General features: G+C 42.3%; 1 protein-coding gene across 1 annotated transcript in view; it reads left to right on the forward strand.

Annotated features, from left to right (window-relative positions):
* Positions 1–211: 211 nt before the first annotated feature.
* The window catches only part of frmpd1a (FERM and PDZ domain containing 1a), a 44,337-nt gene continuing 18,115 nt past the window's right edge, over positions 212–26,433 (forward strand). The window contains exons 1-4 of the mRNA XM_030719670.1: positions 212–465; positions 9,273–9,387; positions 21,234–21,356; positions 21,636–21,799. Of these exons, the coding sequence (XP_030575530.1) occupies positions 21,238–21,356; positions 21,636–21,799 (283 nt within the window). The 5' untranslated portion in view covers positions 212–465; positions 9,273–9,387; positions 21,234–21,237. The remainder of the gene's footprint in view (positions 466–9,272; positions 9,388–21,233; positions 21,357–21,635; positions 21,800–26,433) is intronic.

A 26,433-nucleotide genomic window follows, 5' to 3' on the forward strand; every position in this document is an offset into this window, starting at 1 on the left:
CGCACAAAGATAAACGTCCGCACAAAGAGATGCAGGTGTGCAAACAACAGTGAGCTGTTTTTCTCTTTAATGCCGGAGATTGGCATCATTATTAAAACTTCACGTGAGTGCCTGAGGGGGAGGGAGGGAGACGGGGTGGAGGGAGAGAGAGAGACAGAGGGAGAGAGAGAGAGAGGAGGAGAGACGGGATTACCATCGCTGCGCGCGCCTCACCCCATCCGCATCTCACGCGCTCACCTGCCCGGAGACTTTAATGAAACGCAACTTTTGATTTCTGTCGGGGATTTCGAGCCTCTTGCTGCCCAGATGCCAGGTGATATGGATTAACTGCACTTCTTCGAGGTGCGGCTTTTTTTTTTGTTTGTTTGTTTTGCGGCGCTTTTCGAAGTTGATCCACAGACAGGACGGTCGGGACGGCCCGCCCTGCGCTCAGGAGGGGATTAGAGAGGAGAAACCCGCTACTCGGTAACGTCTTTACACCCACAGCCAACTACGCTGAGTAATGAGCACACATAAAGTCCTGGAAGCAGATTTCTGTGTCTTTATTTTTCTTACGTGCATAGGCGCAAGCTATCGAAGCGAAAGCCGGTCCTTTGGCTCATTTGGCCTGATATTTGTTTTAAAAATGAAATAAGAAAAAGCCAAAATTTATGCCCAAAAGTATATTTTTCTACCAGCTTAATATTGTCCTGTTCATATTTAGGTGAGAAGAAAAATGAAGGTTTAGCTTTCTAATTTATGTCCTTAATTAGCAAAGTTAATCCCACATTTAGAAGTCCCATTAACTTCTGATCTTTTCCTTTAAAACACGTGCAGCTTTAAGAGTGCAGGCACCCATTCACAACCTCACCTGTTTAAATCCACCTCAGTCAGATGATGGAGGGGAGGAGGCAGGTGGATAAGAGGGATTTTTTAAGCTTTAGCAGCAGTCTGAGACATGGACTGTGTAGAAAGGACTGTAAGGCGCCCCTAATGCTCCACATGTTCCACTCCAGTCATTAAAGAGACATTCCCAGGCTGCTTTCAAAGCAAGGGACTCGCTCAGTTTCTGTGCTCAACTGCTGCTAAAGAATTGATGAACAGACTAATAGTGCATAGTCTGTGTGAAATGAAAATGTGTTTTACTAATGCATCACTGCAACCAGGAGCATGCACAAACACCCGCTATGTGCACACACACACACACACACATGCATACACACACAGCTACATGCATTTTACAGTACGATGTGTCTCCAGATATTTTTGCTGCATCATGCTTCAGCCTTCAGAAAGACTGTGGTGATGCCATTGTGTTTGGCTTGTAGGTGGCACCGTCTGCTGCTGCTGGACTCTGAGTCCCAGAATCAGTGCATGTGAAGTGCATCTGTGTTTCGTGCAGAGACGCTAATACAAAGCGAGCCCTGACACTCAGGATTGAAAAAGAAGAGGAAGAATTGTGGGACCGGCTGTGTTGTGAAGGCCCTCCCAGGCTTTACTAATTTATGATGTTATTTTTAGGCTTGGCTACATTTTTGATGCTTCCTATTTGTCAAGTTTAATACTAAGCTGGTGTGTCTGTCAACCTCTTTGTACACACGTGCCTAAACTTGATCAGATAAAAATGGAGTGTGGGGATACTTCAAAGGCCCTCTGCCACTGTACTTTTATAATTAAGGTTTTGCATGTGCCATTAAAAAATGCTTAAAATGAGACTTCTCACTTATCCTTAGAACAAGTGCAACATTCAGTTTTAGTTCCAAATGTAATCTCCCTCGGCTCCTTCTTCACAGCCAGAGGCTTAAATCTTTATAACCAGCTCAAAAATTCCAGTTGAATTTTCAGCCCCATGATGGGACTTTTTGAACTCTCATCCCCAGAACTCAGCTGTCTTTCTGACTACACATTGTGCTGCAAGTTAAGCTACTTTTGAATGTTGAAAGAGGTAAATCCTTTCAGAAAAGCTTCTCCAAAGATCTGAGAATATAAAGGCGTTGGGAAATTAGAAGTGAAGGAGTCTTTTCAGAGAGCGAAAACGCCGGCTTTTCCCCAGCTTCTTCCTGAAGAGTGGTGAATCCCAAACCTCAGGAACAGCTGTTCTAATGAGGTCTAAAAGGTTTTAGGTCAACCCTAATCTCCTCAGCCAGGAAGACAGCACTTTCGGGCAGTTTGGCTTTAGTCTGAAACACCTGATTAAAGAGTTTTCCAGCAACAGCAGAAATAGTTCCCTAAGCGCTTTTAGTGCAGTAGGGATATCAGAGGCTTTCCATCATTTCTTATTGGATGGGACAGATCATAAACTGAGACCCGACTGCCTGCTGAGTCAGGAATATATTCTTTTACTTCAGATTTGATTATCATAAATCCTCATTTGAGTGTTAGTGGGATTGGAGGCAACTTAGCATAATGGGATTTGTGTATATTGTTGCTTTTGCACAACAAAAAATGTGCAGAATGTAACAAATCATTCATTTTAAAGCCCGTAAACATCAAAGACGTATGAACCAAAAAGGAAAATTAACACTACTTTCAGATTAACTGCTGGGCTTTGAGGTTCACATATGTTTGCCTCACACAGTTATTTAATACTGGATTTTCTGCAATAAATAAACAACTAAATATAATATTTGCATTTTATCATTTTAATTTGGTCCTTCTTAGTACTTTTAGGAGAAACTCTGATGATGTTTTAGAACCCGTTTATGCAGAAATGTTTTCCTGCAATATTATAATTCTATGTATGTTATCAATGATCATTAAGAGCATTTAAAGCTTTTTTCATTTGAGACTCACTGCATTGCCCTGTCATATTGGGTTACATAGCTCTGGAGGCTCTCGCACAGCTGTAGAAAAAAGTGGGGAAAATCTGGATTTCAGCACTTTGTGACAGTTTACAGCACAGGCAGAGCGAGCTGACAGGCATGCATATGTTTGCATGTTTGATCTCAGAGACATAAGGTCACCCAGCTTTTGGCTGAATATCAGCACAGTTCTGTCTTCCAGGCTTCGAGTCCACACTCACTGTGACGCACTGATGAGCCACGAAACAGCTGACACACATGAACAGAGCTGCACCAGTTGCTGAGGACAAACAACATGAATTTTTGCCACTAGTAATATCATTTATTCGTTTTGTTAAAAAAGTAATCAGAATACTTTTGGATTACTTCCAAATCAAATATTTCATCTTATACAAAAAAAGGGTCAACTTCCATCCATCCATCCATTTTCTTCCCCTTATCCGGGGCCGGTCGCGGTGGCAGCAGCCCAAGCAGAGAAGCCCAGACTTCCCTCTCCCCAGCCGCCTCCTCCAGCTCATCCAGAGGGTCTCCAAGGATCCCTTTCCTTCTACAAATATTTTTTTTTTGTCTCTTTAAACTTCTCAAAGCATTTTCAACAAAAACCATTCCAACTTTTAAAATATAGTATAAATATAAAAAGACCTGTGTTGATTTCATGCAGCAGTTACTATAGATTAGCTGGAAGACTGGAAGGTCTGTGTCCATATTTTTAAAAATGTAAAGAAAACGTCATCAATTAATCCTCCACAATGTAATTCTAATCCAGTTGCTCCTTTTTTTTTTTTTTTTTTTTTTTTTTCGCTCTAATCTGGGATGGGTATTTTTTGTAATCCAATTACATTTAAATCCATATTATGTGACTCTGGATATGAATGACATCAGGCCAATATACAGCAATGCCTCTTCTTCCACCTCGCGTTCACACTGGTCACCATTTTGCTTTCTGTAGCCCCGAGAAATCAGGACCGTCACGAGATTGCACGTGCCCATTGTGAACGACACTGGCCGTGCCTGGTGGTAGATTGCAGATTGTGGTGAAAAGTAAACTATAATGCAGAGAAAAAGGAAATCAGATTCTGGTATCTGCAGCGAGGTGGAGTGTGCGGGGTGCACGTGTGCTTGCTAATTGCAATTATAGCAAAGAGTCCTGATAGCGAACTGGTGAAATTCTCAGCCGGCGCAAGATGACCTCAGCATGACACAGCGCCGGGTGATCAGTCGCTAGCTAGAACCCTGCATTCTCCTCCAAAATGAGTCTTCTTTGCTTATCTACACTGTGGTTTTACTGGGATGTGAACCTATGATGTCACTCTTGGTCCAGTAGATCCACGTTAAATGATCTGGAAACTTGAGGCTGGATTTGCTCATTATGTGCTTTGAAAATGAATTTAGTAATTAGAAGAATTTTTGCATCAGAGCGTTTGTTCCCGTTTGCTTTCACCTTGTCTAAAAGACAAAACTCACTCACACAGTTCTGCCTGTGAAGATGGAAAAACGTCTTTCATCGTTCAGATTTTTCCTGAAGAAGGAAAAGTTGTAAGTTTTACTGCTTGATCAGCAGTGGCTCATCAGTGGTCGTCTGCATTGCGCAATATTTGTCTGCTAGATCTTTGAGGGTCTCTCATTTGGTGCAGTCTTGTTACTGTGCTGCAGAAATGTGTGTTGATTGTTGGTTAGTCTCTTCCTTTGGCTTGCCCCCCCCTCCCCGACTTCCACGAAGAGCACCCGAGGTCTGCTGCTGCCTTGTGGTGGTGGTGGTGTAGTGATGTTATGATGTAGGTTATGGACAGTGGGGAAAAGATGCTCACAGCCAAACGCAGCCCCTAGTTCTGGTTGGACGCACCTCATTATTATATTATTATTATTTTGAATGACATTTTTTCATTTTTCAGTTGAAATATAGTCACAATCACAGAGAATCCACTATTAAGAAGAAAAGTTTAAAAAATATATAGTGAGCTAAATTAGTAATTGTGTTAAATAATTCTGTGTCGACTGAAGTGATGATTATAATTTTAGCCATAATTCAGAAACTCTAGTTTGTCCATATATTTTGTATTTTCTAATGAAGAGAGAGATGGATAGCATTGAGAATGTGTAACCAGGCAACATAACACAATCATGGAAAAGTACTCATTAAAAACAAATTATTATTCAAAGTGGAGCGTTTTTAATCATCTGGTGTGTTTGCAGGGGACTCGACACCAACTGTGTAAATATTTGTTTCAAAGGGAGGACCTAACCAAGCAAAGTAAACACTGACACGATCCGGCGAGCCATTTTAAAAAGCATCATCCTCATCAAAAGGACTTAAGTTACCTGAGCCAGCTCTTTTCCCTACATGTAAGTGGATAAATCCTCAGAATCAGCAGGGAATTCTGTCCCCATTTGTCTTGCTGAGAATTTCTTGGGATTAATGGAATCAGTCAGTTCACAAAACTGTGTTTTAATCAGATAAATCGAAGCCGTTTTGAAGCATTCAATAGACAAAAATACACACGTGATGTCTCGGGTCTAGACTTGCATCCCATTTTAATATTTGCCATAAACACCATTTTATTAACAGTGCAAATCAAAGATGAATGTGTCTTCTGAATCAAAGCCAACATTTTATTCTCTGAGACTTGAAGTTTATAAACTGCAGTGAAATATGAATCTACTAATGAGATCATCTAAACCTTCTCTCAGTTTGACATTGCTTATCAAGCTTGTCTTCCTTAGAAATGCCTCTAAAATTCCTCCCAAAGAAGGGCTGGGTCACATGGACAGTTATCACTCAAGAAGGCAGCAGAAAAAATACATCAAGGTTCAGCATGTTCTGCTACACAGGTCGGCTGTTGCACGCCGGTATTGGCAGCTGTATTTACTTTTATGTAAGGCTAGCTTGGCAAATAATACTAGTGCATTAATTAGATATACTGGCTTTGTGTATGAGCGGTACAGGGTTTCCATCAAACAACTTATTAGCACGGGCAGCTTCGAGGCTATTAAGCTTCTGGGGCGCTAACTGTGAGGCACAGACAGCAGGTATATCTCTGCACACACGGTAGGTGAGCTGGGAGTTTATTTAACACTGTACCAGCAAGCGATGATGACCTTTATATACAGAGAATAATTTAACAATAATCTGCTATATAATATCTATTATAATGATTGGTATACATAAGTGAACTGACATAATTTTGAGCTATTTTTACAGCAGTAGGCTAATAATACACATTAGCTATTTTAACAGGCTTTTAATCCACTGACTGAAATCCTGCAGTGATGGTAAAGATACAGTACCCTTGGTGGGGCCATTTTTTTAAACCTTTATATAACCAGAAAATGGAAATCTTGAGATCCGAATTCTCTTTTCCCAGAGTGCCCTGGGCTGTTATACGCAGCATTAACCAGAAAACCCCTCACAAGCACGAGGAGACTCTGCATTGAACCCGGGACTTTCTTGCTATGAGCAAACAGTGCTAACCACTTAGCCACCATGCTGTGCACATGTGCACCAACCCGAATGCAGAACAGATGCATTTATTGTAAATTACATGTCTTATTTATGATGGTGAGGAAGAGGTGGTTTGCAAGCAAACGCAAAGCAACTGAAAAGCTGGAAAAGGGAGGTTTGATCAAATTGAGGAGTTTTAAGGACCTTTGAGACTTTCTCTTGACTGGGGAAGAATGGAGATTGACAGACCGATTGGCACAGCATCCACATTACTGCAGACAGCTGTAGTGAAGAAGCAGCTGAGCTCAAAGGAGCCGCTGTTGATTGAGCCATTATCTATGGCCATAAGCAGTTGGTAGTGATAATAAGATTGCAGGCCAGGGATTAGATTCCTGCAAAGCAGGTAGATATGGTGAGGAGATCGGTCATTTTGACACTTCTCAGGTGAGGTGACTGGGCATATTCACCCTCAGGGCACACCCATAGGCTGGAGATCATCCGTCCAGGAAGAATTAGAGGTGGTGGTGAGGGACAGGGAGAACTGGGAAGCTCTGCTGCTTTGATTACTGCCCCATCCACTCTGGACAAGCAGTAGAAAAAGGACAGATGGAACATTTTTGTCATTCATTTGTGACATGTGAGACATACAACCACACCTCCATCCACAATGCCACACAGCCACCCACAGTGTCACTTAAAGATCATCAGATTACAGGGATGCTGTGTAAGTGTGTCTGATGCAAACCCCTAATTGGATTGTGTCCCCTTTGCTGCCCTTTGAGGAGTGAACATAATTTATTAATGTCAAGAGGAGAAAGGATGGGGAAAAATGCATCAAGTATTAAAGAACACAATAAACAGGGCACCAGTAAAGCTTCCTGAGCTGAACAGGTGACCCATGTGCTCTAAAGCTAATGCAGAGGCCCAAAGTGGGATCCAGCCCAAGGACATTTACTGCAGCTCATTCCTGTCTTCTCTCCACTGTTCAATTCCAATAAAGGCTAAAAAGCCCCCAAAAGTATTAAAGCCCACCTGCCTGAGACGTCTTTTTAAGGACACCATGTGCTCCTGTCAGGGATTGAGAGGGGCTTCATCATGAAGTGACTAAGGATGTGATTGTGTTTTCTGAAGCATGAGATGGTTGTCTGCGTGAAAATAATTTTATCATGGTTCTGTTTTTGTTTTTGTAACCATGGCTGGATGGAGCGTCACATATCTTATCCAAGTGACAGCGACACCCTCATAAGACCTACATCTCACTTCCAGTATTAAAACCTAGATCATCACTCTGCCACATTCTTGCTGACGTTTGCAGTCCTGCTGGAATGTAGCACCAATTCATCAGCCTCTCTCAACCTTATCCATCTGGACAAATTAGTGTAGCACAGCATTCATCAATGAATTAAACAATGTGAAATTTAGTCGTCCTCTCATAAATGAGCCTGCTGCAAGTCAGCTTTGGTTAGGAATGGCCAAAATGAAGCTCTGTGCACAGCTTCCAGGCTCGGCAGGATCTGGTTCTTGGTACTCCAGCAGCACCAGACTTTAAATTGTACAAGAGAAACTTTCTTTAATGAACAAATATCTAATTATATAATGACTTGCTTTCCTGCCTCTTGCACAACATTGCACTTTTGCACCGGTCCTTCTCCATGAACATCTTGCCTCTTAGCCATGTTTCCTGAGAATTGTGACTTACATAATGGTGTAAAACAACAACTCCTCGGAATAGGTTTTCTCTTTAATTAAGATCACGCTAACGAGCAGCTCTTTCCTGAAGCCATATTTAGAAATGATGACAAACATGAAAACTAAATGTTTTGTGTTTCTCAAGTATCGATTACATAATCACCGGAGGACCGAGTGGACAAACCGGATGTTCTTTAGGTCTCCGTACTCATCATACCCGAACCTTCGTGATTGCTCACATTTCCCTTTCTCATCTTTCTGTTCTTTGCAACCTCATGTGTTTTTCTCCCTCTCTCCTCATTCTGTCTTCCTTTGTGTGCGTCGGTATGCCTGTTAGTTGTTGGTAGAGTGAAGCGGCTGCATTATCTAGATACATTATTGATGCTTGCAGCACTTTAACACACACACACACACACACACACACACTCCAGCTTCTCAGTCACATAAAAACATACATACAGTTATAAAATTAAACGCACACACAGACTGTGTGTGTGTGTGTGTGTGTGTGTGTGTGTGTGTGTGTGTGTGTGTGTGTGTGTGTGTGTGTGTGTGTGTGTGTGTGTGTGAGACAAAGAGAGAAAGTGAATGGCAGCACACACATGCTGTTTTTGTATGGCTGACAGAACACAGCTGACTCTGTTTTGAGAAAAGACGAGGAAATTGTGCTGCTCGACATCATCAGACTAAAATTAATTCGCAGTCACTTGCTGGGCTAATAGGTTAGCATTGTGTGCTAGCTTCACACGCTGTTGTATATTCAGATGAATTTAAGCAGAGCTACGGGAGACAATCATTATTAAAAGACAAGATATGAAGAGAGAGTGAGAGTTATGAAAGAGAAGAGACGGATTAGAATTCGAGTAGCAGGGAGGTGGAGATGGGAATGAGGGAGGGGAGGGACAGAAGAGTTCCCAGCATCTCTTTTCCCAGGGCTTTGTGAGGGCCTCATTAAATATGGATGGTGTTTGGATCAGAGCAGGGGTAAGTGGGACTCCACAAACACCACATGCAGCCCCATCCTGCTCCGATGGCGCTAAGCTGGCATTTCTTCCTCATCCGTCTCTCCATCCTCCTCTTCTCCTCCCTTGACTCACTTCACTGTTCCTCTGCTTTTCTGTTTCTGTCTTCCTCCTCTGTGCTTCCCGCTTTCTCAAATAGCCTCTCCTCTTTGTCCCTGTGATGTTTACAGGGTTGCTTGATTAACACCTGACTAAAAGGAAAGCCGTTGTTCACACCCATAATCATAGCTTTTCCTTCTTTTCAGATGAAAATCGTGTTTCAAGCTGTCATTAGTAATAATGCTAATAAACTCAGACGCCAACAACCCTAACTCTTAATTCTGATGTCGTGCATGTCCTCAGGAGATGAAGACACGTCACCCTGGTCTTCTTCGGTGGGATGATGGGCAAAGCAGCGAGGGGAGCGGGACTGTAACTGGCACCTTCATGGAGCCCTGATACTCGGGGCAGAGAGCAGGTGTGTGAATGTCTGTCAGATCGTGTTTGTGTGTGTGTGTGTGTGTGTGTGTGTGTACACAACAGAAGATGTCAATAATAGAGGATTTAAAAACCGTGGGATAAGGCGAGAGAGAGAGACAGACACACAGCGAGAGGGAAGTGAGCCGTAAACTAGTGTCTGTCTTATAGTTTTAGCCAGTCTGTTACTCTAAACAGACCTGTAAGGCTGAGGTGAGGCTCAGTCTAATCTGGCTCAGCAGGAGTGACGCACAAACTCCCTGTCACAGCCTGCAGACACACTCTGTAATCCCATTTGCCTACTCTGTGCGCCTGTGTGTCTCCGTGTGTGCAGTAAGAGTGTTATGCAAAAGTTGTAAGTAATGCATGGTTCAGAATTTACTATACTCATCATGTATGCACAGCTAAAGTAGTTAACAGTCCAAAAATACAGAAGAGTCATAGGGAGGGTGCACGGGTGGGTGGGTGCGTGGATTGTTCTGTGGAGCACAGAAACATCATGTCCAAGACTCGAGACAGTTGACTGAATTGCAATGTTGGATTATTTATGTCATTAAAGCACAAACAAAGCTTTACTTGACTCAACTCAATTATATTTATGTGGCTCCAGTTCAAGGTGATCAAGCTTGGTGCAGCTTGCAGGTTACAGGATTCATTTAATGCGAACAAAATCAAAGGTGATTTCCAACCTTCTTTTCCAGTGAGTTACTGCCATTGATGACACACTACCTAATTTGAAGTGTGAATCTATTGCCACAAGGTGCCAGCAGCAGCACTATAGTGCAATAGTAGTGGCGCAACATCATATCTAGTGGGACAGCATAACTCAAATGTAAGCACAAAAGTAGCCTAGGTGGTGTTTTCCCTGGAATTTTTCAGTGAAAGTATGAGGTAACCACTTCATACTTTAGTTTAACAATAACTAAAGTAACCTTGTAACTCTTTAGGTGCTGCATAATATTGTCACATACAAAAACCTGGGATATTGTATCTTGGGTCTTGGGCTATCATATGGATCATAACTAGCCAGAAAAACATGATACAAAATGCAGCTAGAGTACTGACAGGGACTAGAAAGAGAGAGCAGATTTCTCCCATATTGGCTTCTCTTCATTGGCTCCCTGTTAAATCTAGAATAGAATTTAAAATCCTTCTCCTCACCTACAAGGTCTTGAATAATCAGGCACCATCTTATCTCAAAGACCTCATAGTCCCAACAGAGCACTTCTCTCTCAGACTGCTGGCTTACTTGTGGTTCCTAGGATACTTAAGAGTAGAATGGGAGGCAGAGCCTTCAGCTTTCAGGCCCCTCTTCTGTGGAACCAGCTCCCAGCTTGGATTCGGGAGTCAGACACCCTCTCTATTTTTAAGATTAGGCTTAAAACTTTCCTTTATGATCAAGCTTATAGTTAGGGCTGGATCAGGTGACCCTGAACCCTCCCTTAGTTATGCTGCTATAGGCCTAGGCTGCTGGGGGGGTTCCCATAATGCACTGAGTGTTTCTTTTCATTCACCTCTTTTATTTTGTTTATACTCCACTCTGCATTTAATCATTAGTTATTATTAATCTCTGGCTCTCTTCCACAGCATGTCTTTTGTCCTGTCTCCCCCCCCCTCAGCAGATGACCCCCCCTCCCTCAGCCTGGTTCTGCTGGAGGTTTTTTCCTGTTTAAAGGAGTTTTTACTTCCCACTGTCACCAAGTGCTGCTCATAGGGGGTCGTTTTGTTTGATGAGTTTTCTCTGCATTATTGTAGGGTCTTTACCTACAATATAAAGCACCTTGAGGCGACTGTTGTTGTGATTTGACGCTATGTAAATAAAATTGAATTGAATTGCTCCAGCGATGCTCGGTGAGGTCGTTTGTTTGCTTTTGGACCACCAGCTACCTGTATGTCCTCCTTTGCAGCCTGGTTGCACTCGATGGTGTGTTTTTATCTCAGGTGGTGAAACATGTTTGTTGTTTCCACCTTTAGCAGGAACAGTTTTTTTGCATTTTTTTTGCAAAGTATTGTGATATCGTTGAAGTCGCTCCCTTTTTATGTACTAAATCATCATCAGAGGCTGACACATGGCTGTCACTCTCAGAGATGCCCGAGCTCTTCTCGTTGTTTGTGTGCTGGGGAACATAAATGCTTGGCACTGCTATACCATTGATGTTGTGATATGACACATTAATATCATGTAAATATTTATAATTGTAGTATAATGGACGATATATACAGGTATGCATATTTACATGATATGTTGCATCAGGAAAGGCATCCGGCACAAAAATCTTGCAGATCATATATCAGATATCATATTTGATATTTGGCAGCCACTTGTGACTAAGAGAGCAGCTGAAAGTATTTTGTTATTGCCGACGATATTTGTCACAACGTTTTTCCTGCATTTCCCGATGGTGTCTTTGGAATGCCGTGCACACAAACATCCATGGACACACCCACTACTGAAGCAAATACAACATAATTCTGTCCTGAAAACATTGTTTACCATGTTCACCATCAAATGTTTTGTAGGGCTGTTCCCTGACAGTCAAAGAAAATATAAGAAAGTAGAATCGAGGGTTTTCTGGAGGAAGTGACAACACGTAGACACGCTGCACGCCATTGGTCACAGACGTTATACGTTTACATTGTTGCTCCCTGCAGTTGTTACATAATTACTGAAGTTGGGAAAGAAAAAAATGTTTCCAGATCATATCAAGAGGGTAACAGAAGACCTACAGAAGGTGACACATTAACGCTGTAGGCCAAATATCAAGCAAATATTATTTTTCAGCTCAAATAAGGTTTATATGTGGGGATGCTGACACTCTAATTATGATAATATTTATTTAATGCATTAATGGGGAGGATTAAGTCAGCATCAGCTCAGTTTGTTAACTTCAATTAAAGGCAGAGATAAGTGCAGGACAAAGAGGCAGACAAGGGATCTAACGAAAATAACCTTTTAATGGCTTTTAATAGATGCACACTCAGCACACTGAAGGTAATTAACACAGAGGAAAGCAGTCAGAAAAACAGGAAGTAAAACCCTGAAAATGAAAAGAGACCAACTATCAAAGTAAAACAGGAAACAACCCAAAGACATCGACTGAACTGGAACCAGAACCCAACATTACTGAAATGAAAATGGCATGAAAACAGGAATCCAAAGCTGAAAATCAAAATAAAACCCTGGGGCCACAACACAGTTACTCTACACTATACAATAAAAGCCTTATGAGGGCAAAATATGGAGAACAGATGACAAAGTGAATGAATAAATGTACATGAGAGAGTGTGGGGAAGGGGAAGTGCTGCTGCAGCCCCATTAGTCAGCGTGTGTGTGTGTGTGTGTGTGTGTGTGTGTGTGTGTGTTGTGTGTGTGTGTGTGTGTGTGTGTGTGTGTGTGTGTGTGTGTGTGTGTGTGTGTTTCTCTGCAGCATTTGTTACACTGCCCAGCTTCAGCGTTAAGGAAAACTCTTCTGGCAGAGATTTTTGTTTACTTCTATACTTTTATAGCAGACACAGCTATCAGAAATAAAACCAACCTGAGCTAATATACATTGTAATCTGATTACTGTATTATTATTATTATTATTTGTAGTATGCATATTGCATGTCACAATGTTGGGCAAAAACAAACAAGATAAGATGTTGTTTAGATATCGGGTAAAGTCATTTTCACACCACCCCTTCGATGGCTGTACTGCAGTACAGCGCAGCAGAAAAATATGTTGATACTGGGACAGCGTTCCTTTTAAGTTTGGTTTGTGTCAATGACTCTGATCAGTCAAGAAGAGCACAGAGCCTCAGTCTAACCTCTTTAGTCTGAGGAGGAGGAGTCAGTGGTCCACTAACCAGTTTCCAGGGCAAACACTAGATACAGTGTTGAGAGTGAAATTACTGCACATTCAAACTGAGCAGTGCACTTAAAACAGGAACATTTGGTGATATCTTGTGCAAAAGGTGAATGTACTGGATTACACCTTTGTCAGTACTGAAGTAAATATTAAAGAACAAAAGTAAATATTAAGCACGGTGGCCCAGTGGCTACTGCTGCTGCTGCCTCACAGCAGATTCAAACCCAGGCTGGGTTCTTTCTGTGTGGAGTTTGCATGTTCTCCCCGTGTCTACGTGGGTTCTCTCCAGCTTCCTCCCGCAGTCCAAAGACATGTTAGGCTAACTGGGGTGCGAGTGGTTGTCTGTCTCTGTGTTTGCCTGTCCAGAGCGTACCCTGCCTCTCGCCCTACGGCAGCTGGGACGGGCTCCAGCTTCTCGAGTTGTCCCACCTGTGTAGGAGCGAGCAGAATAACTCAGACATGAACATGATTCCTCAGGAAAATGTGATCATGCATGCACTGTTAATGCAGTGTTCTGCTAACACATGCAAATTTTAGCATTTGATTAGAAAATGTTTTGTGTCGTCCCTCCTGTGTGGGTGTGGATGTAAGAACATGCTGATAGGCATTGTTGGGAAATAGTACAAATACCTACAAATTATATCATCTTATTATAAAATGATTGTATTGAATATCAAAAATAATATAGCACAGCATTTGTTTCAGGTGTAAAAGACAATTTTCTGGTTTCTTCTTTCAGCTCATTTTTCTCAGCAGTGTTGAGACACAGAAAGCAGCAAACATGAGAAATCTGATTCCTCCCACATGAACAGTAATCTAATAGAAAGAGAGTGAAGGGGACACATGAGCGGGTAACTACATGTCAGTGCTGGGATGGCAGCAAAGCATTTATGTTTGAAAGGAACAGAGCCACATGGACAGGACACCTTAGTTCCTAGTTATTATGATGTCATACCTATCACAGGTATCATATTTACATCACAAATCTAATTTAATTGATTGAGAAAATAAATCTTAGAATAGATGCATGTAGACTAAAAGTTTAGAGGTGATTCAGCAGACCTGAAATGATTTTTGAACAGTGATGAGTGCCTCATAGCACCTGTTCCAGCAGCGGGGTTGCCAGGTTGGCCCTGCGTTGGAAATCTGCCAGAAGCAGCATGCAGGTCACCGGGTAGTGCAAATACCTGGCAGCACATGCTGTTACTGTAGATAAAGTAGAGGCATGTGCAAGATCATACAGCATCTTTTCAGCACAAATTTTTAACTCCTTTTAATATTTACACTGTACATATTATTTATTAGTGTAAAAACATTCTTCAATGTATTCATAGTCCTAAGGTCCTGACGGTGTGCATACGCTCCATTCATAAAAAATGATGTCACAAGTACAACCTGCACACCTGTTCTCTATAAATCTCAACTTTTTAAGACCAGTCATAAAATTATGGGCAAACAAGTCAAAATGCTCCATCCTCTAAAAGCATTGTTTTCAGCCTCGGTTACTTTGTAATTCGACACATTCTGATTGTTTGAACAGATCTGGGGCGCAGTCATGGTTGAAAACAAATAATGTGGAAGTACAAGTTGTGCCGACATCTGAGATGGATGTGCTTCTTAAAGTCAGTGCTTCCTGGTTTTTGTATTAAGATGAAGTTTGTGTACTAGAAGTTTTTGCATATGATCCTTTTGTCAAGTGAAACAAAAACAAAAAAAAAGAGCAGTCAAGGCAGATAAAGGATTCATCTCAGGATTATTAATGCAACATGTGACGGAATATGAATGAGATGTAGATATACACAAACATATGATGTAAAGATTTTTGTTTATATGTAAAAAAGTAGAGTAGAGCACGTTGTGTCTGTATGATCCCAACCAGGTCACAAACAAATGAGCTGTCAGTAAAATGCTGCGATATTACAAAAAGTAGAAACACAAGTTTGTATTTGTTAATAATATGATCAGTATTTCCTGGTTTGTAAGAGAGGGCCTGACTGAACCGCTACTGGACTCCTCTCATGATCAGGCTGCTGTCACGGGGGCGGGGGGGTCCCAAATGCAGGACACAACATTTGTCAATTAACATGAAACACAAAAAACCCAAAATCTCTGCCTAGGCAAAAACACTCACGAAGCCTGGGAGAAGGAAAAAACAAAATACTAAACCTGAACGAACACATGCAGCACTAAGAGGGGACCAATGAGGGCAACAAGGACAACACCACAACAATGAACAGAGGAAAACTGAGGGCTTAAATACACACAAGGAAATTAGGGCAAGTGGAAACAACAGGGAACGACAGGTGAACCAAATGAACCTAATGACACGGGGAAGCAAAACTAAACACAAAGCACAGGGAACACGAGACTGTCAAAATAAAACAGGAAGTGACTCAAGGGAACAGAGATGCAGACCTGACACTGAACACTGGGAAACACGAGGAACTAGAAAATCAAACATAACCAAACCCCACAACAAAAGAAAAACCCCAGCACAGACAAATTAAAGCCAAACCAAAAACACACAGGGTCCAGCAGATCCCAGACCATGACAGCTGCCAGCTGTCACGTTGCTCTCTCAGCTCATGGAAAGCTCAGTACAGACGAAAGTCACATAAGTGATGAGATCAGTATTCATACCAAGATAAGATTTAAGAAAAAACTCCTGTGTTTTAGAGTTTTTACCCATAACCGGAGAAAGATCTCAGCTAGGATTTTCAGATTGAGGCCATAAGAAGGCCAATCACAGAAAGTGACAGTATTCTCAGTGGTTTATATTCATTATAATTTTACTGTTTCTTATTCCTGGTTCTTACTGAGCTTAATGCCGTACCACCCTGAATGCACCTGAGCTCACCTGATCTTGGAAACTAAGCAGGGTTAGGCCTGGTTAGTACTTGGATGGGCGACCACCTAGGATTAGATTCAACTTTATTATCATTGAATACAATGAAAAGTACGTTACAGAACACCCATCCGAGGGGAGACAGGTGTCTGCGGTCATGCAGCCGTTATACAGCCGCTACCAGGAAGCGTAAGCTTTGGGGTGGCTGTGGCTCAGGAGGTAGAGGAGGTCACCCACGAATTGAAAGGTTTGTGGTTCAATTCCCAGCTGCTCCAGTCTGCATACCAAAGTGTCCTTGGGCAAGATACTGAACCCCAAGTTGCTTTCCGATGCAGTTGTCGGAGTAGGAATGTTAGACAGAAAGTGCTTGTATAACTGTGGGAATGGGTGAATGAGGCATGTTGTGTGCAGCGCTTTGAGTGCTCAAAGTAGAAAAGTGCCATATAAGAACCAGTCCACTCGCTTTTGAATTGATACGAGGAATAAAGTTACATATGCACCCCATTAAGATCTACTGAGACCTGTAATCATGTGTCCTAGAAGTTGTACTTCCAGTGGATTCGTGCCACCAGGCGGGTGAGGGGGAGCGCTGACGGCTGAGAGTATTTTCTGTTTAAGTCATATTTAAGATTAAGTCCTTCTTAAAAACTGAGTCTCTGCTCTGTGTGTCCATCACTATGTTGACTTTCATCTGCACATTAATAATGCCCAATCTCATCTATTTCTTTGTTGGCTCTTTGTGACCATTAGATAAAATAAATAAGCAAATACTCACAGCATCGAATACTGGGAAAATCACATATGGACACCAGTAAAAGACCGCTGGGTGTAATGTTTAAATGCACTGGGTAAGGTTAATTTTTGGGGGGCTGATGTTTCAGCTCAAGCCACCATCTTCTCCAGAGCCTAATAACAGTTTTTTGTGCTTAAACCTGCCAGCAAGTGAAAGCAGAAGTAAAAAGTGAAAACTCATCATATCAGCGAGTGAAAACAAATTCCAAAACACAGTATTCCCAAACAGGACATGAACCACAGTGTCCTGGCTGACAAACATGTGACTCACTCCACCAGCACACCAAGAGCCTCCAACTCTGTTGCTCTTTGCTCCAGTATTTCTGGATTGTGATGTGTCAAGGCACCAGTGCCAAAGGATGCCCTGTGCATAACTTTGCAATGGCATCACAATGCGAAAGAATGGCATTTGATTTCCCGGGATGAGAGCGTGATAAATTCAGACATACCATAAGCTGCAGGAAAACAGAGCAAAAACAAACGAGTGCAGCATTATTTTATTTGTCCATCTAGAGGCGGAGTTTCAGGATTCAACCAAGAAAATTCCAATAACAGTCGGTCCTTCCCAAAATCTCATGTCTACATGAGCAGAAGATGATCAGTGTCTTAACTTTTCATGATGAGAAACTAGCAGAAAGCGTTTTGAAGAGCTAACAATGGATGTACCTGGAGTATTTATGAAAGAGAAATTTAACATATCTTGTGATTGATGTGAGAGGGAAGTACAGTCTGAGGTTTCCAGCAGCCTCTTATACGTCACCGTTTCAAAAAAATCTGCTGACATTTCCTGCCTTGATCTGTGTTTGTTGCAACATGGATATTTCCTCTGTGGTCCCAGCACTGTTTTACCATAGTGGGTTTAATTCACTGGGCTCGTACATCATCAGTACAGTCAATCAAAGCTACTTAGGAAGGAAAACATGTTTATGGGATTAGAGGGGATTGGATGTAGATGAATGCTTTGTGTTTGGTTTTTGAAATGCACAGACTTCTGGCTCCGATCCATCCCTGATTAATCCACTTTTGGAAGTAAGTCACTTCTCTGTAAATCCATTACTTCAGCGTCTCAGGGTCTGTACGTTTTCTTATGTAACCATTTAACTTGTGTGATCGCCGTGCCGGTGAGGTGCTTAGATTATTCGGTCCCTAACAAAGCCGAGTACACTTCTGCTTTGTGTCTCTGCAACCTGAGAAGTGAGATACTGCAAGGGAAGCAAATGGGAAGAGTGTGATATGGAATAGCGAGAAGTGAGGATGAAAAGGGAGAGGGAGCAGGAGAGAGTAATTCACAGACAGATGGGTGGATAATGTACTTATGACTCAAGATCCCCCAGGAGCCACTGCTGCCTGCTTGTGTCACTCACCACTTTCATCACTAAGCCCGCCTCCTGTCTCACCTTCTATCATACTTGTCTGTCTTCTGTCCTTTCTTTTAGTTTCCTGCACTTGTCACACATTTCCTCCTGTCTCCTTTCCTCTCTTCTCCTCTCCTCTCTCCAGCCTTTTGTTTCCTCTAATGGTGCTAATGTCCATCATTACGCCCGTCTGGGGGAGATTCCTTCCTGTAGCTGCTCACTGAGGAGGCTTTCTGAGATCAGTCACTCATTTATTGCATCCATCAGTCCAAACTGTGTTCATTAATTCATCCATCTCTCTGCTCATCGCCTAACTCTGCTTTATGTCATCGTTCCATTCAGATTATCTGCTTATCCATTCATCTATCTGTGCAGTTACTCATTTATTCGTAGCTTTTACCTATTGCATCATTAATTAATGTCTAAAATAAATGAGTCATTCATTCATCCGGTCACATTTTCATTCACCCTCTTTCATTTCCACCTGTCATTCATAGTAAGGTGATTCCCCATGAATGCTCACAACAGAGAATCTCTTTCCCAGTCATAGTCCAGTAGGTTCAGCCTTTAAGGATGTGAAGTGGATATAAGGTTTCAGGTAATGCCCAAGTCTTTGTCAGACTGCCTCAGTCGTGTGTGTGTGTGTGTGTGTGTGTGTGTGTGTGTGTGTGTGTGTGTGTGTGTGTGTGTGTGTGTGTGTGTGTGTGTGGGGGGTGGGGGAGTGAGGGAAGCCAGATTTATGGTCCCATGTTGGTGTCCATTTGCATGGCTCTTTGGGTGTGTAGAGTGAGGGATTGTGGGAATTCAGCCAATGCAGAGGCAATGGAGACTCACTTGTGCGCAGTCCTCCAAAAAAGCCAAGAGAGCGCTGTCCTGCTATTCACAGGTAGAATCCTGATTGGATGAAAGTTGACTTGAACAGAAACGAGAAAAAAAAGAAGAAGCGTGGAGTACTGTAGAAGCACAAACAGTGGCTGCGTTGGACATTTTCATTTATCCCCTTTAACACTGCATCACCAAGAAATTCTTCATATATTGTTACTTGTGCCTTTTCTGGCACGGGCTAAGCTAAAGGACAAACATGAACACGTTTAGTACATATTATTGGTCATTACACATAAACACAGCCCCTGGGTGACAACAAACAGCTACAACAGGTAGATGTGGATCTGTACTCTGCTCATCATCTAACATTTAATGCTAATGTTTAGACTTTTTGAAAACCTGTGTTAGTTTTCTAAAAAGACAACAGATACACTATTCACTGCACCATTAAAAAGTACACAACTTTCAAACACATTTAATTATACATCAGTGGAGCCCAACCTATGAAATTGTCACTTCAGGTGGGCACACAATCCCTTCACTTGACCTGATAACAGCTGATCTCACATTAGCCAACATCAGCTGATGTCTCAGATGATATTTTATGCACTTGGCAGATCTCATATAGTCTGAGCTATTTAAGTTGTGTAGCCTGCCTCACCTTCAGCCCACTTTGCAACCCACCTCCACCCCAGCGTCTCCCTTTCATGGTGTGTCTGACTTAATTGCTGTCAAGACTGCAGTCTTATTTGTTTGTTTATTTGTTTGTTTGTTTTAATGGCTGCAGCATTAGTAAATATTTTGCCACCATTGTTGTAAGGTGCAGCCATTAGAGACACAATCCAGAGTCCCTGTTTTGAGCAAACATGCATTCTAACTTTCGTTCAGGTGTTACGAGGCATCGGCAGCAGAATCTGATATTCCCCGTTAGCAAAGTGATGTCATCCAGCTTTTGCCGCTCTTATTCTCTTTAGTTTGTTTGTTTTTTTAAATTCAGACTGCTGAACGTTCTTCTTAGAACTGGCTGTACTGGCATGTTTTTTTTTGCACAAAACAAGCACTTGACCAGTGCAGTCAAATCATGTTCTAATTTGCTAAAGTCTGTAGGTCTTGATGAATGTACACATGCATGTAAGCTGATATGGCATTGCCTCAAATACTGAATGGCTCCACAGAGGCCCATTAACTCACTACTGCATTTGCAGACTCGTGCATTAGCCCGACTAAACCCCACAGACGCCAGAGGTGACCCAGGTCCATTAGATCCCTCTCACCAACCAACATGGCTTATCAACAATTATTTATAAGTACCACCTGTCTCACAGCAACACAACAGGGACACATGCAAGGGAAACATTGTTGTTATTGGAATTTATAAACTACTGATGTTGATGTTTATTGAGGACTCGTAGACTAAGTGATTGGCTCATAATTTGGGCTAAGAGCCTTTTAGGTACCAATGATGCCACAAGTGACATCATTGCTGGCCTCCACCCAAATACCAAATATCTAATACCCAGAAGGTGTGTGTGTGTGTGTGTGTGTGTGTGTGTGTGTGTGTGTGTGTGTGTGTGTGTGTGTGTGTGTGTGTGTGTGTGTGTGTGTGTGTGTCTCCAAAGTTTCTTTTTTTTGCTGGTTCTTATCATTACATTTTTATTGCACTTACAATGATGAGGTGGAGTCTGATTTTATCCCACAGTTGTCATGTAACAACACAGATTTGCTCATAAGCAGGTAAATGCTATGTGCAGGATTGTTTGCAGTTTGCAGCGTGTCACCTGCAGTGCTGTCTCAGTGCTGCAGCTCGGATTTCTATCACATGAAACAACAGAAGCTGAAAGCTGCTGTGCTGACCGGCTCTCTGGAGCTCTGGCTGAAGAGGCTTTTTCTATCCTGTCATGAGAGCGATTAAGAGCTTATACTGAGTGTATTCATCCTAGTCAAACATGTGTTGCAGCTTTGCCAAGTGTTGCCACTTGTCTTTACACACTTTTGTGGACCATGTTTGTGGTCTTAGGCTTGTTTGCTTTCCCTCCAGGTAAACACAGAAATAAGCTCTCCAGCCTCCTGTTCAGATTCTTTCATGAAACATTAATATTGTACATTAGGTCTTTGTTTAATGTGGAGCCATTTAACCAAATCTACTGCACAAATGACTCTTCTGAGATCTAACCCCTTCCAGGTAAATGGAGGTGCAGGACAGGAGCCGCTCCCCGTCCCGCAGGACCAGCCGGGTAGAGCAGGTGGTGGGACGATGGCTGAGACGGTCCCGAGACTTAGGCAGCAGATCTCACTCTCTGAGCAGGTATGCTGTCTTCTTTAATGTCTAAATTAATTATCTGTAGTCTTAATTTCACTTATGTCTTGGACTTGGGATGCAGCTGTGTGTAATCATTATCAGAGAAAGGCCGTATTTGTAAATATGCAACAAATAATTCATGTTGTAATTTGCTGCTTTTCACTCTATATATGTATTCTTTCCTCGTTTTTGTTATCCACACAAATATGAGGCTGTTCACAGTAGTACTGCTCTGGCAGAAATGCAGATACTGCAGTAAGATGTCACTCTGAATTACCCCTCCAGGGATCGGGCTGCAGCAGAAGGGAAGACAGCAGAGTCCGGCGGCTCTGACCACAGGAATTACCCCTTCCGCTTCAATGTTCAGATCCAGCGCGACCCAAGCCTCAACTCTCATGGCCTCACACTCTCCTCCCAGAACCCCATCCTGGTGCAGGAGGTCATCCCAGGTAGGACAACATTTACAGCAGCTCAGTTCTCAGGGAATAGTCATAACTTGGATGTCTGGAGCTTGAAACAAAAGGATCTCACAATGAACCCTGCTGTGTTTTAAATAGCCATTCTATGCATTGATTTGTAGGCCTCTAACACAACTGCAGCACTTTTCATTACCTTTAGAGCAGGAGTGCATTATTAGTTTGAATCAGGGGCTTTTGTTTTAAAGCTGATGCTGCATGTTTAGCTGAGCCAGGCTACAGAGGCCTCTCCACCAGCTTAGGCGTCTTCTCCCAAAGAGACTTCATCCTACCTGCCAAGAGTCAGTTTCCATTGCCACAGTCTGCAGTGTTGCAGTGCTTCCACTTACTCCACTATTCATTCTGTAGGTACAAACTTGCTACTGCATCAGGCCAGCATTAGTCCCTCTCCCCCTTAAAGTAGCAAAGAAAAAGTGATTCCATGCAACTTTCCAGTTTTATTCTACTGCTTGTTTAAGCTGATTAAATATATTACTAACATGTTTAGGACTGATATATTAATGCAGTCTAAGAGCTAACAGCACTGACATGCAGTGAGGCTGTAGTTGTTAGGAGGTAAAGTTCTGTATGTCCTGTTCTTTTGGGAACAGAAAATTGTTCGGCTCAGTCTCCCTGCTCTCTCCAGAGCCGTGCCCTTATTTTGCATAAAGTAAATCTCTTCAGCAAATGAAGGAGTGGAGCCGTGCCAGACTCCTGCAGGCCTCTGACCAGTTCACTGTACAACACAAACTGACAAACACGAAACCTCCGAGAGAGCAGATACCGCATACATGCACACAGAATTGCATTAACAGAGGAAATGTACTGTGATACTAATGTGCTTGTGTGTGTCTGTGTGTGTGCAAAGCTTTCTTGGAAGACAACAAACCTGAAAGGATTCAAGGAAGATGGAGTTTTTAGCACATGATTGAGGCCCTCGGGCTGCATGTGCTTTTGGACCGTGCGCGGTCTCCAAGAATCACTTCCAGGCAAATGCCTAATATGCAGTCTGCTATGCAAGAGATGGATATGAGTAAGACTGGGAGGTGGAATGTGCATACAGCTGGGGGTATGGTTGGAAACCTTAAATCAGTCCTCTTAACTAAATTAATTTACAGAGACAGAAGGATTTGCCAGCACATGCTGCACGAAGGGTTTCCTCAGTCAGAAGCTCAGAAGTTTTTCCTCTGGCAAGAGTCTGCTATAAATCACATCTGAAGGAGATAAATTCTTATATTCTTAATTAGCTAGGATTCAGTGCCTTTGAGAATTATGAGAGCGACATGGCACTCAAAGAATCCTAAAAATCAGGTCTATAAAACCTTATTTTAGGGCAAAGGTGGCAAACTTTTTAAACACTTTTAATTATATTTAACTGGTGATTCTTTGCATTTTTTATGATACAGTGGCCCCTGATATTAACGGGTAGTTCTTCCAAATAATTGCCCCAAATTGTGTACAGAAATGTTTCAAGTTGGCTGCCAAAGTGGCAAGACTTCTACTGTAACACAAGTTTGTGTTTGTGCGACAACTAACACACTACTTCTGATAATGAACTTTGTTATAAGTGAAATGTGTCAGATAGCATGAATGTGAAAGTAGAGCATGAATATAGGGATGCTATAGGGGTTATGCAAGAGTGTCCTTATCCACAGAGACCACTTGTGCTCTGCAGCACAAATCCGAAGAACCTCCAGACGCGGCTCATCTTTTTAGTGTTAATTCCTCCTGGTCATCTTCAGCATCCTGTACGGTTTTTTACAGCTTTCACTGGCAGCCATTCCCACCTCTAAAGTTTAGTGCACTCGCTCAAGCGGGCACGCCCGTGGTGTTGTGGTGCTGCAGCGAAATGGGTCTCCACTGAAACACGCCGTGCACATTTAAAACGTTGTTTAGTCCATTCACTGGTATTATGGTATATGGAAAATTCATATCATCATGAAAATAAAGACAGATTTTTCAGTCCAAACCAGTATAACCACCCAGCCCTGTGTGGAAGACACCAACTTGTTGCTATCTAGTAGCCGAGCAGCAGTAAAACTTGAAGCAGAGACTGTTCGCCTTCAAAGTAAAAGTGCCTCAGCGCTGCAGTCAACACATTTCAAAAGGTGCAACTTTTAATTTGAAGGCAAACAGTCGCCATTGCTGCATTTTTCACTGTTTCACCGTCACTCAGAGAGTAGCAGGCGAGTGTTTGCAGACAAGTCGGTCTGTTACACACAAACTGTAGATGACTGCAGCGATCTCCTGGCAACCAAAGCAACTGCAGCTGGGATTTGAGTAGATTCCTGTGTGACTGGGCCTTATGCTCTGGACTCCACGTTGGCACACATCTGAAGTAGCGGACAGGTTAATGTCACGTGGTTAGCAGTCAGGTGACTGCAAAATCTCAATAACTAATGAGAATTGTATGGTTTCTTTATTTGTCTTGTAATACTAAGATGGGACATGCTTAAAGAACACTAACTTACACACACAAATACAGACTCTAAAAGGAATTACTGCTATTAAATACATAACTGTATATTATATCCTGCCTGTGTTTCTCCTACAAAAGCACATGGGTCTAAATCTGCCTGAGGTCCAGGGTCAGATTACCTTTCAGTCTCCTGTCCTCTCGGTCACCATCTGCTTCTTCCTGTCAGACACACACACACACACACACACACACACACACACACACACACACACACACACACACACACACACACACACACACACACACACACACACTGTTGCTCATGTCTCCAGTGACCCCCACTGAGTCTTGGTGCAATTTGTCCTCTCTGTCCGTCTGCGACACGTGCTGCAGCATCTTGACTGTGAAATATGAATCCTGTATTTGAGAGCCTTCTTCTGGCCCATCAACATTGCCAGCATCTGTCCACGTTCATTTTAGATGAAGCAGCTCAGTTATCAGAATTAAATAACTCTTAATTATAGGGTCACCTGATGTACAGAAGAAACATATGTTGGTGGATGATGGGGTTTATTAATAAAAGACGATGGAAATGTTTGGGAAAACAGCCTGACTCCTTTGATCTGTGACCTCAGCAAACAATTTCCAAATGAGTTTGATCTCAGTTGCTAGTATCATACAGCCTAATGTGCATTTTGTAAATTATGGTTCCAATTAAAGTCAAAAAAGGATGATAAAGCTGGGGATGTTCTTGGATGTGAGTGTATGAGGGCGCAGCATCCCTCGGTCTCTCAGACACATCCACCCCCGGCTTGTCACGCCTAGTTTCAAAACACCAACTCAGCAACGAGCTCGAGGCTTCACAATTCTAACCAATGGCTGATGTCATGGTGGCTGTGCCCCTCTTTTACAGGTGCTGGTCATAGAATTAGAATATCATGAAAAAGTTGATTTATTTCAGTAATGCCATTCAGAAAGTGAAACTTGTATATTATATTCATTCATTACACACTGACTGATATATTTCAAATGTTTATTTCTTTTAATTTTGATGATTATAACTGACAACTAATGAAAACCCCAAATTCAGTATCTCAGAAAATTAGAATATTGTGAAAAGGTTCAATATTGCAGACACCTGGTGCCACACTCTAATCAGCTAATTAACTCCAAACACCTGCAAAGGCCTTTAAATGCTCTCTCAGTCTAGTTCTGTAGGCTACACAATCATGGGGAAGACTGCTGACTTGACAGTTGTCCAAAAGATGACCTTTGACACCTCGCACAAGGAGAACAAGACACAAAAGGTCATTGCTAAAGAGGCTGGCTGTTCACAGAGCTCTGTGTCCAAGCACATTAATAGAGAGGCGAAGGGAAGGAAAAGATGTGGTAGAAAAGCGTGTACAACAAGAGGGATAACTGCACCCTGGAGAGGATTGTGGAAAAAAAGCCATTCAAAAATTTAGCATTTCCTTTGGAAATCAAGGTCCCAGAGTCTGGAGGAAGAGAGGAGAGGCACAGAATCCACGCTGGCTGAGGTCCAGAGTAAAGTTTCCACAGTCAGTGATGGTTTGGGGTGCCATGTCATCTGCTGGTGCTGGTCCACTGTGTTTTCTGAGGTCAAAGGTCAACACAGCCGTCTACCAGGAAGTTTTAGAGCACTTCCTGCTGCTGACCAACTTTATGGAGATGCAGATTTCATTTTCCAACAGGACTTGGCACCTGTACACAGTGCCAAAGCTACCAGTACCTGCTTTAAGGACCATGGTATCCCTGTTCTTAATTGGCCAGCAATCTCGCCAGACCTTTAACCCCATAGAAAATCTATGGGCTATGGTGAAGAGGAAGATGTAATACGCCAGACCCAACAATCAGAGCAACCTGGGCTCTCATAACACCTGAGCAGTGCCACAGACTGATCGACCCTATGCCACGCTGCATTGCTGCAGTAATCCAGCCAAAAGGAGCCCCAACTAAGTACTGAGTGCTGTACATGCTCATACTTTTCATGTTCATACTTTTCAGTTGGCCAACATTTCTAAAAATCCATTTTTTGTGTATTGGTCTTAAGTAATATTCAAATTTTCTGAGATATTGAATTTGGGGTTTTCATTAGTTGTCAGTTATAATCAGCAAAATTAAAAGAAATAAACATTTGAAATCTATCAGTCTGTGTGTAATGAATGAATATAATATACAAGTTTCACTT

The sequence above is a fragment of the Archocentrus centrarchus genome, chromosome 1 (assembly GCF_007364275.1).
Source record: "Archocentrus centrarchus isolate MPI-CPG fArcCen1 chromosome 1, fArcCen1, whole genome shotgun sequence".
In the NCBI taxonomy this organism is placed as follows: Eukaryota; Metazoa; Chordata; class Actinopteri; order Cichliformes; family Cichlidae; genus Archocentrus; species Archocentrus centrarchus.